This window comes from Heliangelus exortis, chromosome 1, assembly GCF_036169615.1.
Source record: "Heliangelus exortis chromosome 1, bHelExo1.hap1, whole genome shotgun sequence".
Classification (NCBI taxonomy): domain Eukaryota; kingdom Metazoa; phylum Chordata; class Aves; order Apodiformes; family Trochilidae; genus Heliangelus; species Heliangelus exortis.
The window spans coordinates 141,687,804-141,705,234 of NC_092422.1; the positions used below are offsets into that span (position 1 = coordinate 141,687,804).

General features: G+C 41.5%; 1 protein-coding gene across 2 annotated transcripts in view; it reads left to right on the forward strand.

The window, feature by feature from the left end:
- CHST11 (carbohydrate sulfotransferase 11) overlaps nucleotides 1–17,431 on the forward strand; it is a 176,681-nt gene that overhangs the window by 77,757 nt on the left and 81,493 nt on the right. For both annotated transcript variants that reach the window (XM_071728670.1, XM_071728679.1), the window contains exon 2: nucleotides 650–735. In XM_071728670.1, coding sequence (XP_071584771.1) covers nucleotides 650–735 — 86 coding nt within the window. The remainder of the gene's footprint in view (nucleotides 1–649; nucleotides 736–17,431) is intronic.

The window sequence follows — 17,431 nt, forward strand, 5'->3', positions numbered from 1 at the left end:
GCTCAGATCAATGTCTTTCCTGAAAACACTTGATCATCCAGAATGCTCTTTGATCCAACCTTTGACCAAGCCTTTGATTTCAAAACTTTCTCGTCTCCAACTGGGATAACATAGCTTATGTGGGGTTTTGGAGCAGTCAAATACTCAGTTGGAATATGTAGAGCAAAACATAGTTTGGAGCAAGAAGTGAGGCAAAAGTTGACTGCATGTGTCATGTACATGTGTGTGTGTTCGAAGAAAAACCAAAGCCATGGGCCAAAAGCTTTAAAATCAGATATTTTGATATTATGATCCTGTGTACCTCTGTATTTAGGGTGAGAGAGGCTCAAATGTTGGCTTTCAGATGCTGATTATAGGAATCCATCCAACTTCTCTGTGATGATCAGAGGAGCAAGTACTTAACATTGCTGAAAATTGTGTTGCTTTGGTCCCTATACTTGAATTTTTGGGCACCTAAGATGGAAGCTGTTGGATAACAGTTTCTAGAAGAGGGGAACCAGAGAGCTTTTTTTGTCTTTTCCCAGTTACTTCCTGATCTACTACTGTTACTTCCTGATCTGGAAGAAAATCTCTTCTTGCTTTAGGTATTGCAATAGGTTACTACTAACCAGTGCTTCTAACCTGTATTAATTTCAATTTCCCCTTGCAGTAATGCGTAGAAATCCATTTGGGATGGACATTTGCTGCCGCAAAGGATCCAGAAGCCCACTCCAGGAACTGTATAATCCCACCCAGGTGAGTGTTTTGTGGCTCTGAAAAAATCTCCCAGCCTAGCTCACAAAAGCTGTCTCTCTTGAAGATATTTTGCTCTGTTTTTTTCTCACTTTAAATGCTGTAGCTGTCTTCAGCTTGGAGAACTGATCCTGGATGTGCAGAGTCAGGCCGTAAATTTCTATAGTTTGAACTAACAGCCTGATTTTAAAGCTTTTTAGTTTTCTAATGATGCAGACTCCAAAAAATGTTTAGGTACCTAAAAGCATCGAATGATTGCCTTTTAGGTCTCCTAGTCAGTAGCCAAGGCATTGTAATTTAATCTTGACAATCAACACACAGAGTGGCAGGGTAGGGTGAGAGAAAGTGACACGATTTACATGAAACGGGCACAGAAAGACTGTAAATGTCAATAATAATAATACTTGAATATTACCTATGTGGCTTTCAGGTAAGCAGCTGCCCTTCCTGTCCTTCTTCATTGCCTCTATGGAGTCCAGGCAAGCTCAGTAGCTCACACCCTTCCTTACACTGTGTGCTGTTCAACACCTGACAGTCTTGATGAGATCTTAGGATAATCTCAGCTGAAGTTCTTCTTGTGACAGGCAGAATGGAAAAGTTACCTGAAACTCATGCTTCTGTTTGCTCCTCTAGATCTACACGTGGGCTGAATTGGCACATTCAGGAGCAGCATTTCCTGTTGGCAACCAAGAGGAAGTGCTGCCATTGAGACAAAATGCCAGCTGACTATTAAACATATTTATTAAGGTTTAACAACTACCTATTATATATTTACCCATCAATGAATACATTGAGTTTTACTAAATTGGCTATTAAGGGAAGTGACTATCCTAATAAATCTAACTTGTTAGATTTAACAAGGCAGTAAATGCTTTAAATACTATTTGATTATGAAGAGACTCACTATATAGTGTGCAAAATGAGGGCTGAGTGATTTAAAGTATTTTTACGAAGAATTGACAACAACCCAAAAATATGTGATATGTTCCGTAGTGCGGTTAAGCTCCATTTGCTCGCTAGCGTGGTTTTTATGAACATGGGCTGACTTTCTAGTTCAATTTGAATTCTGTGCGTGGCTGGGAACATGAGTTTATCATACTAATACACTGGCCTTTATTGACCATTATGGGAGTTAGCATTGCATAAATATAAAGTGCATGTGAAAGCCCTGAAGAGGAACAGTCCAGTGCTATAAAGTGAAAAAATTGCCATTTGCAGGTTAAATTTAGATACTTTGTAGATCTTCGAGAAGAGCTGGTAGGGGAAAAGAGGCTGACTGAATATTTATTCTCTCTGGGGTCTGCTGTGCGTCAGTCAAAACCTCCTTGCCCTTTAATAGCCATCCTATAAGAAAGAAACATCCCCATACATTGTAGGGTCATCATCTCAGAGTCCTTGCAAGCTTGGTCAGCTGGAATTTTCCAAGATTCCTAAAACAGGGGATGCATCTGGCAGCTCCTTCACTGCCTCTCCTCGTTTCTGCATGCCCTGACCAAGCAAACCATTAGTATCCCTTTCAGGGCTTACTTATGGGCCAGCCAGAAAATCTGATGTTTGAGGAAGCGTGGCAATTCTTTCAGCCGATGTTGAACTAAGGAGACGATGGGTTTTATGCTGAAGTGTTTCCATTAGCTCACTGACATCTGTTCTTACCAGGTTTTTTGTTTTTCTTTTTTACTTTGTTCTTGGTAACCGTTTGCTGTTTGGATGGGGCTTTGCATGCTGCACTCAGCCCTAGAGGGACTGGCAGTGTCAGGCAAGCAAGTGCATTCACTCTGGGAAAAGAGTAACAAGAAAAGGCATTGAGTAGAGGCTGCCATAAAAGACAACAGATTGGAAATGACCCTTATAATATCTCTTCAATATGTGTGTTGTCTTTCTTCTTCCTTTTTTGCCCAAAGTGTCTGTCTCACCTTTCTTAAGGTGGCACATTAGACACTGATCTATATTTTGGCAGTAGGATGCTTTTTCGTGAAGAATTCACCAGCAGTTGTGAGGGTAGGGGAATGGAGATCAGACCTAAACTTTCTCTGCAGTTCTTTGCACAAGCAGTTCAGATCAGCCATTTGTGAAGTCTGCTCAGAAGTCAGTGTGCAATAAAAATGGAAGGAGAAGTTTCAGGTACTCCTGGAAACACTCCTGTGTTTAACCCTTGACCACCAGAACCTGTTGGACTCCTGGTGCTGTGAACCCACGTTTTATTTCTGGGTCTCAAGGGCTATGTGTGCCATCACAAGAACTTTTTGGTTCTCAGCTGCCTCAGAGGCCGGATGGAGCAGATATTTGTAGTTCTTGTAGTTCAAAGGAATCTGTCTAATTCAAACACCAGAGTTAGGCTGCTGAAAGATGCCCTATGACTTTGAATCACTGCAATCTGGGTGCAGTTGTGATTTTTTCAGGGCTGGAAATGTGTAATATTTAATGTATCCACATGCATGTTTTTTACCTGATATAGGTATAGCAAGAGAACCCACCTGTGGCTCATCATCCTCTGCCCTAGAGAGTACTAAACATTTAATGTGCTTCAGGATTTGTTGCATAGGCAGCAGTGTGCAACCATGGCTGCTGCTGCTGCTCTTGGGAATCCCTCCAGGACTCTCAAGAGAGGTGGGAAGGGAAGGAGGCTGTGTGGGGCTGTATGGGGCTCCCTGCTTTGAGATGCCATTAGAGACCATCCTCACCTGGAGCAGGGTCCTGGCTGTTCCCTCTCAGGGGAGATGAGAGTTTGGCCACTGATTGAAATAGGTGTCAGATGGGGCCAGTACTCTCTCAGATTGGAAATGCTGTAGTTTAAATAAGGTTTTTCTACTGTGTGTTCAGCATAAGGTTGCACTGCCCTCATAAAGCCAGATGGAGACAGGTTGGTTTACACCAGCTGAGAATCTGACTGTGGGAATTTATTCTGTTGCCATATAACAGCCTCTCTGATCCTGCACTGCTTTGTTTCCTTCTATGGAGTTGTCTGAGTTGTTTGCAGATGCCATCATTTGTCTCTTGAATCCCTTTTTGGCTTGGTAAGTGATTCAGAAAAGGAAAGGGAAAGGAAGATTGAAAAGAAAAAAAAGAAAAAAAGGGAAAATGAAGAGCTCTCAAAACTGAAAGGGAGGTTTGGCTTGGATAAAATCAAATGTAGCAAGGATCTGGAGGTGACTGAAAGGATGGTTTGATGGGTTGTAGGAGCTGAATCTTAGAATTGCAGTCAAAGTTCCAGTGGACTGATCATAATTTTTTATACATTTGGTGGAGGAGGAGAGGATAAATGGGTGGAGGTAGCACTGAATTAGGGGCAGAGAAGGTGTGCTTAAGAAAGCCCATGTGTTATTTTTGTCTCAGTTGAGTGTCTGGCCTTGTGATTATTGTAAAAGTAGGAACAATGCTTTTGCTCTTTTGCCTGTTGTAATAGAACAGCATGTGGGAAATGCATTTGTCTGTGGACAAAAGATTTCTTCTCTAGGGCTTTCACTGCAAGATTTTTCATGAGCACTAATATACCAAAAAGGAAAGAAAAGTCAATATAACTGAACAGGATTTACACTGTGTAAGTGGATTTCTAGGCTGTGGTCTCTGCATACATGGCAGGCGGTATGCAGCACATCTTTGAGACCCTATTATATCTATTTTTTTTTTTCCTTTCATTTTCAGGTGATTTAGTGATAAGGTGCAGAGCTACCTGCAGCAAATTTTGAGGGCTGAAATGGACCATTTCTTTAATGAGTGTATTAAAAAGCCAATTTGGATCTGTATTAAGCAGAACTATTTTCCTTCACACTTATAGTTGCAAATGGAAAGTGGATTCAACAAACAGCAAGCAGCAAAGGAGAAAATGTAGGTGCAACTGAACACAGATGAAGAGCCTTGCAGAAATGTGACATGAGCTTGCATTGAATCCTAGATGGGTTTGGTGTTTTTCTTATATGAAGCCCCAGGAATTAAAGAATATGAGTAAATAAATATTTGCAGGACATATCCTTAAGAGAGAATGTATAAAACTGTGTCTTGTAATTGACATGACTGTATACAGCCCCACTGCTGAAAAACCAACAGATAATTGTGGATCAGCCCATGAGCTGGAATCCCCAGGCATTCAGGATTGGACAAAGCCTTGCACACTTTAATGGTTAACACTGGTCTGTTTGGTGTAATGAATGTGCTACTAAATTACAAGAAACTGCCAAACAAAATAGACCAAATGTTAAAGGAAGGGGAATTAATTGCATTTTTACAGTTAGAATTTGTCTTCTAGCTGTCAAGATTAACATGTAATTCTCATTAAATACAGCCTGCGTCATTGTTTGGTCTAACTATCGAGACTGCTGAGAGGAACACAGAAGAAACCCAGTTCTGTATCCATTAGGATCCAAATCCAACAATGAGTTTGTTTCAGTTTCTAGTTTAACATGGCCTGACTTTTAATTCATGAGTCTGCATGACTATTTCACCAAAGGTCACACTGCTTGCCAGTTGCTACTTGCCTTTTCAGGAACATTTCTTTTTGTGGTGAAGATGTATTTCTAGGTGGCTTCTTCTGGAGTAGCTGGAGCCAAGATGTCTAGTGAGTTGCTAAACATTCCAGTGAGTCAGAGCTGTGGTCCTTGCATTCCTTTTGTGTTATGCAATTATATTGGACTGGTTCAGAGCATTCATCCCAAAATGATGAGTTTCTTTTATGATTTCTGCTTTTTCTCTCCTCTCCTTTCCACCAAGAAAGAAAGTGAGCTATTTCCTTGCAAGAAGTGTTTATACATCTTCAGTTGCCCCAGGGCCACAAATGCTCCCTTTGGGGATCTGATGTATGATTATCTGTGGCTCAGGCTGCCTGGGTAGCATCAGCAAGCATCAACCTGGTTCAGCACACATCGCTCAACTTCCATCTGGGTTGGTAATTTCCTATCTTCAGTTGATTTCCACTCATTAGGATGACTCCGTGGGCAACTCTACGAGTTCCTGGATAGAGGTTTGTGGTGAGCTTTGTGGTGAGCTCTATGTACATATCATCCACAGCACTTGGAATCAAAGGTTTAAATGCTTAAAACATGTTTTTTCTGTCCCTTGGTGATCCAAGACTCAGCGCACTGTGCAGTTTGTTTTTGTGTGCTACAGGTTCTTGTTCTTAGAAATACAGGAACCAAAGGACAGATCATTGAATAGGATGAAGGGTCCAGGTTGTCTGGTGTTTTGTCTCCAGCAGCAGGTGACCAGGACAGACCAGAAGAAGGATAAAGGACTCACAATACTCTGACAGCGCACAACAGCTTGTAGGTCATGAGCTTCCTGAGCCACACATGTATCCTCATCAGCTACATCATGCAAGAAGAGGCTGAGATGCCAGACAATTCCAATATCAATCCAAAAGGAGGGAGGAACTCCTAAATTACTTGCTAATTTCATTAAGACAGGATTGCACAAGCCCTTAAGATCAGTGCTATACACTAAGTTTTCACCCATTTTCATGTATGTTCTCATTGCCAAATTTCCTGCCAGGGAGAGCCATACAGGTATTTTGATGTGACCTTTAGTTTTTGAGAAACAGTGGAGTTTATCTAATTTGGAATTTATTGATCCTTTATGTGCCCTTCTTGAGAGCACAAAGTGGCCCAGAAGTTTTACCAGTTCTGAAAACACATGTTGTGTGGTTGATGCTGATCTTTGTAGGCAAATCTGTATAGATCATTACAGCATGGTAAGCGTGGCTCACAGTCACAGTATTTGATTGATCATGTATTAAAAAATTCCTTAATGGAAAGATGTAGAATGGAGACATAGAGGAGAAAAGTCAATGTTCAGGGCCAAACTTTGGGTACATACTTCTGTTGGTAAACACCAATTTTACATGTAATTAGCCTCCCTTGCTGCAGGAAAATGCCTGCTGGTGAAAGAGGAGCTAATTGATTTACTCTGTGGATGAGTTCTTATGCAAAGACATTACTTACTGTCGTGCTTGAAAGTCATAAAACAGCAGCTGGCCTGAGATGAAATATTGCATTAACCTTAACAGAAAAATTGCACTACTGAGAATGCTTTGTTATTAATTACTGATTACAAATGATAAGAGCCTGTTTTAGATGCTGGGGAAATGGCTTGGAGAGGGTAGTGTTTCAGGTACAGTGTGCTTCATAGATCATTTGTTGTGACGTGATGGATGCCTTTGTAAGTCAAGAGGAATTAAGCAGGCAAGTATGTACAGTAACTACCAGCACTCAAGGCCAGAATTACCCCCAGGACATGCTCATTCAAGTTACTGCAGTGCATTGGGATGAATTTTTGGGCACCTGTGTTTAATAAAAGGTTTGTTACCCACATGAAATGAAAAAAATGCAGTAGTCACTCAAAATAGCTCATATTAACCTGATAGAAGAAGAAGCAGCAGAGACACCTCTTTAGTTTCTCCCCTCGTTGACTCATATTTTATTGTTTTGAGACCACATGAATTTTAATATAAAGGCTTTCTGGAGGCATGAAGGTATAAGAAGAAAGATTTAATAACACAGGAGACATGGCCAAAACCAAAATGACTGTGTGTGTAGGAGGGAAAAGAGGGTAACAGCTTTCCACATTGTATGCCATGTGTGGGCTCCCTATTAGACAAGAAGTTGGGCAGCTGGCTGGAGAGAAGACCTGGTTTCCAGCACTCTTGACCCCATGTCTTTCAGCAACTTTTTGTGTTTCAGTGTCTCCCAGTTGGACCTCTGGTGACCTGAACCATGTTGGTTCATTCAAAAGCTTGCTCCAAACTGAGTAATGTTCAAATGAGGCACCAGCCTCTTCACTGAGTTTGATTTTTTCTTTCCCACTTGAAACTTGTATGCAAGGAGACCTGGATAATTATACCTCAAAATGCAGAGGGATGGGGAAGTTTGGAGGTTTAGGAAGCAAAGGGCTGTGGGAGAATATCAGTGTTTGCAAATAAGTGGAATGAGCAGAGAGTTCTGCCACGGGCTCCTGCAGAGGCAGGGAGGATCCTTTCTGTCTGTGCTTCAACAAGCTATATCTCAGTAGCTGTATCCCAGTATTCTTAGCCTAGACCTTGTAAATGGTATCCTTCCTTGCTTATTTCTGGTGCAAGTGGGTTTTGGACAGCTTCCACCATTGTGTGAAGGGTAACAACTGTGTTTGTTTAAACGTTTGCCTTTTTTTCCCCTGTGCTTTTTGTTATCAAAGAGGTCTCTTAACTCTTGTGCTGTAGAATCGTAGCCTACTTGCAGCAGGGCCAGTGATTTCTTTATAAATCCAGGGAACCCAGCTGCAGCCTCTCTCTCCCTGAAGGACTGTAATGTATCCCAATAGTCATAATTATGAAAATGAGAGAATACAGACATTAAACCTGTCTACTGGTACTTGTAATTCTCATTTACTATCTAACTTTTATATTAAGGATAGGCAGAAGGAGTTGTTAAATTTGCAATTACTTTCAAGAGATTGGATTCCTCAAGTCCCACTTTTACAGGCTTAACTGTATCTGATGTAGAACCTCAGGTCCTACAAACTGACCTGTAATATTCATAGATATTGTGTGTAATACTGATATGTATTCATTCACTTTTTGGCTCTGTACAGTATAAATTAACCTCAGTGATACAACCATCCATACCTGACAAAAGCTTTCTTCAGTAAAAGTACAATAATCTGCATGTCTGCTTATGCAGAGAGACTCAAGAATGCTTCTCTGTCAACGACACAGACAAAGCAAAGTTAAAACATTGCCCCTTAAAACATGTGGCTGCAAAAGCTGGTGTGCCTTTTGGGACTACCATGCTAAGCAAACACATGGTACTGCGGGGAGCCAAGCTGTCGTGGTTTTGTACAAGTGAGTAAATTGTTAAATTAAGCACAGGTTATTGAAGGATGCTTGCCAGGTAAGTTTTCTCTTTGCTGATGTTTGTGGGGAGGTTTGTAAGGTGGGTGAACCAGGTGCCAGTCTTAGACTCTGCATGCCAGGCTTGGCAGCAGGGTGCTCAAATCATGCACATGGGTGACACAGTGCAGTGAGTGTCTCCAGTCCCTTCTGCTGATGCTGTCTTGCATTCTGAAACTAAATGGAAGAAATGAGGAGAATTTCAGGCTAACAGGCTCTTTATTAATCCTCTTGTCACGATGCTCTGAGGCTCTCATAGAGTAACAGCCATGGTCATTTTATCTCCTTCTCTGCTCACCTGTAGGTCTAGTAAAACAATGAGAAAATTGTGTCTTGCTCTTTCGGTCCTGTTAGTTTGATATAGTCAGGCACTCGTGACAGCAGTCATTAACCAGATTCAGGGTATGAACTGGAGGGGACCAACCAGGCTGTCACTGCTGTTAGTAAGGGAACTCTCCCAGAACCAGGAGACGAATCCCTACAAGCAGAGGATGCGTGCCCCATGCGTGGGAAACACCCTGGCTGCTGCTTCTTGGAGTTTTTCTTACATTTGCTTTTTCAATCATCAGACTGAAAGACTGGTTGTTTCAGTCATCATCACCCGGGCCAGCCACACTTAAACTGCTTTTATTCACTAGTTTTCAGACCTCAGTTGTTACTCATATGGAAGAGGTGGAAAGAAAAGGAAAAAAAAAGTATTTTACTAGGTAATACCTGTACAGCATTTGAACACAGCAAAACCAGTGTTTATATGGCGTATGTCTCTTTTTCTTCTATAAAAATAGAATAGTAGCAATCATGCTAGGGCCACTCAAGTAGATCTTTGTTGCTGAACAAACTTTGTAGCAGTTATATATCCTGCTGTGGATGGGGTCTTATGTTTGAACCATCCCTACACTCGTGGGGCAACAGCAAAATAAGGGGGGCAGGATGAAAGCAGAGTTTTATTTTCTGCACCCTGAGACTATTGTGTGGTTGCATTGGAGGGAGAGTGGCTTTGTATTCTAGGTTTTCCAGCATGCTGCCAGTGTAGATGTTTCTGTCCATTCATTCATAATCTTGGGGAGAAAAGTGAAACCTGATCTGTTGAAAATTGATGGCAAGACTCCTAAGCTGTAAAGAGGCCAAGCTTCTAGTTAAAAGATCTGAATCAGGGGATTAGAAGGAGCTATAATTGCCACCGTTGTTTTATCTTCTTTTTCACCATTCCACACATTCTGTTGCACTAGAAAATGCTGAAGAGGATAAGTCTCTGCCCCTTCCCTCCCCTTTTATTTTTCTAGTAGTGACATGATAACTATAGCCAAACCAAAGAGAGCTGGCAAACATACAGTGCACTGAAGTTTTTATGTGTTTCTGGTGCCTGGAAAATCCAGGAAGGAGTGTTCCTTTCTTTTTTTTATTTTAAATCACATCTGAACTATATTTTGAGCGTGATTCCAGCACAGGGCTAAAAGCAAAATATTACATACAAGCTTAAGAGGAACAGTGAAAAAACATGATATTCCCATAGATTGCCTGGCTGCACAGCAAATTAGCAAACCTCTGTAGCTATCAAATTGGTTCCCCAATCTACGTCTTCTCTCCCTGTGAACGTGGGCTGTGTCTTAGATCATTTCAGACAAGCATCTGGGGATTAGTAAGAGGAAGCAAATATGAATTCAATTAGAGGACAGAAGATGAAGGTACAAGCTGGTGTGGGGAATTGACATCAAGAGCTAAAGTAACAAAGACATCTCTAGCTGGAAGAGGACAGTTTCCTCTATTCAAGTCAGGCTTGGCTTTTGCCTTGCATACATTTTACTTATGAAAAGGTAGTTGAAGGAGCTGTATTTATGTAGCAATATAGTTAATGTCATATTTTGGGAACTAAGCCTTGATGTCAGTAGACGGATGGAGAGCTGGAGAGCAGATGCACAGTGGTAGCTTTCAGTTCATTTTGATACATTAAATATTCATAATAAGCTTGGCTGAAGGAGAAAAGAAATGTTTCATTGAACTGCTAAGGAGGAGCTGAAATTGTTGGTACTTCTCCAAAGGGTAACGTCTTTCTTAATGTAAATTAAATGAGGGTTCCTGTGGTGAAGGTGAGATGCAATATTAGGTACTTCCACAATTGCTGCTTGCTTTCTGTAGGAGATTGTCGTGTCAGTGGCATCACTCTATAAAGTAATAACCAAGAATGACTATTCTGGGCAGTTTCTCTAGGCACAGCAGAGGCTTTTCCCTTCTTTCTTTTTTTTTTTTTTTTTTTTTTCTTCCATAGCTTTGGACCTACAAAAGGCCATGTATAGCCTTTTTTTTAAATATTTCCACAATGCACTTTTCAGGCACAAACACACTGTGACTGAGTGGGTCAGTCTTGTATCTGTAGGCTTCTCTCACCCTCTCCACAGATGCTCCTGTTCATGCATACTTTGCTGCTAGTCTGAGTCTCCATCTGAAGATTGCAGGTGCTCTGCTCCTTACCTGATGCATGGATGTGAGTCTGCAGAGATGCTTTCACCTCTGTTTTCTGTGCTGTTTCTAGTCCAGGTAGGGCTTGGTCTTGCCAAGTACTCAAGGGCTCTGGGGTAGCACTAAAAACTAATTGGGAATACATGGTTGTGTATGGTTGGGAGTAGGTTTTTCTATGCAACCATAGGAGGCTTTGCAGTGACAGTATGATGGTGGAGCATGATGCACACAGTCCGGTCATGACCTGCTCCCCAACACCCTCGTAGGGCTGGGTGACACCGCACACAGTGTCTGGCTGTAGGGACAGGGGTGATTCCACTGCTTTCTCTGCAGTTTTTATCTTCTTTACTTAATATAAACTTCAATAAGGTTAATAAACTTGCTGAATCTGCAGCTGTGTGCAGGGGGGTAAGGTTGTCTCTTTGCCAAGACCTACTTCTCTTTTCTTGCCATTCCTCCTCCCCGTTTCCTTCTGCCCTGATGTTGCCTTCTCAGCTTGATGTCTTCAGCTCTTCTCAGTCTCCCTCTCCCATTCCTACTTTTTCTCTTACAAAACCAAGAACATTTTTAACCTGAGTTACTGTGCAGGCTTCTGTTCATGACTTTGTCAGAAAATGTTGGAACCAGACAATGGGAGAACAAAGGGAGACAACTGATGGCAAAGCAGATAGAAGGGAAAGACTTGTCCCACTCAAAATTACACTCCCATTTATGTATTTATTTATTTATTTTAGACAACTAGTTCAAAAGCAAACCAGATGAAAGAAAAGGTCTTTGTCTGTCTGCTGGTAGGGAGAGATCAATGTCTTTATTTATAAAAAGCAGTACTACTTTTAATGGGAACGCAGAAAAAAAATCCTCTATGTCAAGAAAGTATGGCAGACCAGGTCATGTGCTCATTAAAAATGGAGGGAGCTAGAAAAGAAACCTGTGGTATCACCTCCAACAACCTCTAAAGAAGTCATAGGGGACAGTCAGATATAAATGCACTGAAGGGCTTTGTTTTAAAAAGGGGTGTAACAGATTGCTCTGTGCATCCTGTTTATGACCCCTGAATTATGCAGCTGATGGGATGTATCAAGCAGCTTGGTGGGGTTTTCAAGAATCACCTTCATGCCTTGCATAGAGTATCACATCTTGATCCTCTTTAACAGACCCACTTTAGTTTTCACCAGGGCTGTTAAGTGAGTTACTGTATAAAATATTGATGTAGAAGGAAGAAAACTGCCTTTTTACCCAAGTGTAAATGATCTTGAAAATAAATACATGGGATAAAACAATGCTTTCTTGGGCAGGCTTAATGAATAATTGATTTCTCCTTCTCATGACATTATCAGTGTAATTAAATCAGTGGCTAAAGAAGTAAGACAGAAGGTATCATCTGCTAAGACACTGAATCTTTCCATCTGACCATTGGCAAAGTATTGCCATCTGTTATTAAAGTCTGTCCTGCAGGCCTGCAGGTTCAAGATCTGCCTTGTCACTAACAAACCAGTCTTTTGTAAGTACTAACATGATAAAAATCCATGTATTCGGTCAGTTATCAGCATCCAAAAATACCCTAAATAAGCTTCCTTTCTTTCCTGCCAAACCTGCATCTGTCCTTGAATGCTGTACTCTGAAATCATTCTTACTTTGTGCAGATTGGCTTTGTAAAGCATATGTGAGTCTTGGCAAGTGTTTCTGATGGTTCTGCTGTGGACCTACTGGTAGTTACTAGCTTGGGTCACTTATCAAGCCCTATAAAATGGTGGCTGATGTGATTCCTTTTCCTCCATTGATAAATATTTTGGAAAATTAGAGCGGTGTGAGGAATAGAAGGGATAGGAAAGCAGTCAGGATGCAACTGGCCTGGCCTTTAGAAAACGAATTAACATGGGACTGTTGTTTCTTCACGTGGGTTCTGTGTTGGAGAAATAGGGCATGGAGGGTAATTGCAGAGGCCAAGCAAATAAAAAACTAAAGGACAGAACTACAAATTTATTACAATTAACAGCTAGTGTTCTTTTAGTCTGCAAAATTAGTTCTGAGAAGCAGCTTTCGATTTTCCTCCAAGTATCATCTACTGGACATTACTCTTGGAATAACATGCTTCTTTGTGTGTCCTCACCATAGCACAGCATCAGTGTTATATCACTCAAACAGTGGAGCTCTAGAGTACGTGTTACTGCAAATCTACAAGTCCACATGGAACAGGAAATCTAAGTATTACACTGCTTTACAGATCAGTGCGTAGGTGATGAAATGATCCCGTGTCTTTTGAAAAAACAATCTGCCACTCAATTAATCTCCCCAGGGAAGTGGTGGATTCCCCATCATTGGACACTTAAGATTCAGCAGGAAAGGATGATGGACCATTTTGTTTAGACTGTGCTTTTGCCAGGAAAGGTTTGACCAGGTGTTCCTTGATTCCTTTCCAACTTGGTATTCCATGAAAGTCAACCAGAGCTCTGCATATGCTGGAGGAGCTCCTTGTACCATGCAGAACAGTGTCATCCAGCAGCTACAGAAGTCAGCAGAAAGACTCCCCTGGCCGTGCTTACTTTGCCTTGGGGTCAGTCCCTTGATTGCAGAGACTTCAGGAACTGCTCCATTCACCCTGTTAGCAGCTCTGATTGCATTACAAATACTACCCGGAGCAACTGGGTTGCTGGAGAACTAATGTCTGTTCAGTGATACTCAGCCGTGCATACTGTAGTCTGTGTCACCATAATGATGGCACAGTAATTACCATCGTGTCAAAGTCACAAGAGCAGTTGGGTGGAAAGGTACAGTTCTTGCATCCTGCTGTGCTGCAGCTACTGCTGTCTGAGCTGCTTTGTGCAATGGGCACGCTCCCACTCTTCAATACTGGTTTACCCATTGGTGTGTTGTTTTGTTGTGTTTGGGTTTTTTGGTTTTTTTGTGGTTTTTTTTTTTTTTCATCAGATCCTTTTGTCTCTGATTCCACACTTGTAAAATGAGTTATGCCTGTTTATTTATTCTCAGAGGCATATTGGTGGTATAGTTATTGTCTGCACAGTGTTTTGATTGTTGAAAATGACAAGCATAAGTGCTACTTACAAGGTAAATTGTACATCCAGCAGAACTACACAGCTGCCATGAGATGTGTCTCACATTTCTCACTTACATGAAGACAAGCATGGTATTTAGTCCTAACTATAATGAGTCTAAATCCAGATGTACCCATTTTGGTTTTCTGATATACCACATTGTCACTACCAATATATACTGAGTCTGAAATGTCTGGCTAAGTGACATAAGGGAGAGCCAGTGCTTGTGCAGAGGCCTTTTGTAGACCAAGGGCAAACTGCTTTCTGATGCACGAATGTGAACATGCATGTGTGGATACCCCAGCTATCACAGAAATCTGTGAATTTGGGATGTGCTCATTCCTGCCAACATACTCTGTACCAGTCCTGAAAAGTGATGCCCAGTACTTTATTATCCATACAAAATATGCATTAGTAAATGTGAATTTTGATTCCACAAGATGTATTTGCATGACTGGGTATGGCTGGCTTTCTGTACTCCAGCTGCTGAGCTTTGAGCTGAAACAAGTAGTTCTCAATGGGAAGAGTAATTGTTTCAGCTCAGAATTAAGTGGCTAATCATTAGGAATTCAATTGGCATGAAGTGCATGACATTAATAATGATGTTCTAATGTGTTCATCGATGTGGATGTAGTGTGTACTGCACTGAAATTTGCTAAGTAATATATGTGGTTTTTATTGGAAAGGGTTAATGTGTGGTCTGTTGTTAAGCAGGATATGGGAGCCTCAGAGGGGTTTGGGAGGATATGGGAGCCTCAGAGCCAAGGGGTTTTCAAGAGACTGCCCTGCAGTTATATAGTTCAGAGCACACATTAGTGAGGGCTGGAACCTGCAGAAAGGTACCTTTTTTTTTTTGTGAAATCTGATACTAAAGTTGACACTAAAGGCATGGCTTGAGCAAAACAGTGTACAATGCTAAATACTTAAATTCTACATGACTCTTTGCTCTGACCAGGGGGTCCCAAGGGTGCAGCTGGGGTGTGTGTAGCTGGGGACATCTCAAGCAGGAGACAGAGACAGAGATGCTCCTTTTAAGGACAAGGTAGATCTGGTCCACTGTGGAGTGGAGGACATTGCCACCTGGTCAGCAACTTCCACCAGCTCCCTCAGACCCCAGAGACATGGAGCAGCTGTGATCTGCATCCCAGCAGGCTGCCCTGGACCTCTGCATTGCAATCCTGGCACTAGAGAGCCAGAGTGCTGTACTTGGGGAGGTCTCTGAATGGTCTTGCTGCCTCCCACCTGTGTTACTCTGAGGTGTTTTTTTATCTCTGTTCTGAAACCACAGGAAATATGGTCCTATAGCATAATGAATGATGATGAATATCAAACTCCAATAACATCTGGCTTATGCTAAATAACTTGAGATAAGAAGTTGCTATTTCCCTCTATTGTGGAAAATTCTCTACTAACCAGCAGTTACTGCGTGCCTCTGAAACATAATTATTCATTCATTGTATTCATTTGCTTTGCAGCCATGTGAACTCCTGTGTTGAGAATTAAAAACATTCTCCTGTTCTTAACGCCTGAGGGCACAAATGTAACCTGTTTCAATATCACTCTTCAATTATCCATTGAATCATCTGCCTTCCAACTTTTGCCAGACACAGTAATATACCCTTCTGACTACTTATCAAAAAAATAGTACATCTGTTCTTTCAGTTCATTTCCCTAAACTGTAATCAAACACTGTCTGTGTAATAAAAATGAAAAGAAATGTCTAGCTGGAACAGCATTCTTCAGTTTTATTATTGAAGAATGCATTAATGTTCCCTTATCAAATATATCCATTTAACAAATCATTCCGTTTCCTTCCATCTTCAGCTTTTTTTTTTATTTTTAAAAAAGGCACAGGGAGCCATTCTTTCCTGAACATGTAGGCCAGGCATGATTTGTTTCTTATGCTGTAATTTCATGAAACCTAAAAAAGGATTATGGTAAATAGCGTGTTGACCTCTCTTCTGTTTAAACTTAGCTAAAAGATTATAGACCCTTACTATATCTGGTCTAAGTTGGCATTTACATTAAAGCAGTGTAGCACAGGCTGTTAGTGGAAATTATATTTAGGTGTAGGGTGAAAGCTTGTGCATCTTAGGTTGAAGTCTATTTCCAGCCTGGCTTAAGCAATTAGAAAAGTGTTTCATTCAGGTTTCTGGTGCTTAAGTCACAGGGACAAGCACTTCCAAGCAGTTTTGAAACTGCTTCAGAGGAAGAGAAACGGCGGGAGCTCTTTGCTCAACTTGGAGGCATTTTTTTCCTTTTGTTGGAGAGGCTTTATAAAGTTTCTTATGTCGACAGAGGAATGCAGACCAGGTCTTCCATATCTGAACAGTGACCACTGCATCTGCTCTTTGCTCACTTCCCAAGGGCATAAGGGTTATGCCAGGTTCAGGCCAGTGTTGGGTTGGCCTGAAGCAGCCGTGTCTAGGCACCTTCTTGAAGGTCCTTGCAATGCAGCAGCAATATCTAGACATGGATCAGAATGAGGTTTTCTTTTGGGCAGATTCCAGCTACATCTTTCCAGGTGGGATCTGCCCAATTGCAGGAATCGGCACGCCCTGGTCCAGCTGAACAGACCAGATGGATGAGAGGATTTCCTTCAGTGGTGGCCCAGCATCATTATAAAGCTGTGTATAATACCTGAGACCTGTTCAGCTCAGGAAAGGGGAAGAAATGTATTTGGTTTGAGAACTGTAATTAGAGATAGTAGCTTGGTGGTGATTTTCCCAAAAGACGGAGATACAGTGGAGGTTCTGAGATTCACAAGTGTCTCTGGTGTAGACACTTTGAAAACCTCCCTCTGGGCCTGGAAAAGGCAGTTAAATAACATATTAACAGCAGGCTTGGTGGATACCCAGTGAATGCCAAAGGCCAGGCCTGGGGTTTAGAGCAGTCAGAGCTTTCTGGATGGAAATGACCAAAAGAAGCAGCAGAGCTGCTGTGTGGTAGCACGTGAGATGCATCATCAGGTCTGTGTGGAAGTGGAGCACTTGGCTCCAGCTCATTCATAGTGTATATACTTACATTAAAGTGGAGGCAATTTGTATGTGTATATCCAAGGCAGTATTCATCTTCACAAAGTATGTGACTCCAGTAATTAGCAGCATTTGGCTGTTCTTACAAGCACTGAAATCCTGAGGAAAACACAAGGTCTATTAAGAACTCGGTGGTTCCCCAGGCTTACAGATAGCACACAATGTGCAAGCACTAGGATTTTCAAGCTGCTTTTTTTCTTTTCATTCTTGAAACCATCACACGTGTTTGTTTTAATATGCCTGTAAAAAATAATCACACAAAAAAACAAAATAAAGGGAAAATAGTATTTTGTGGAAATGAG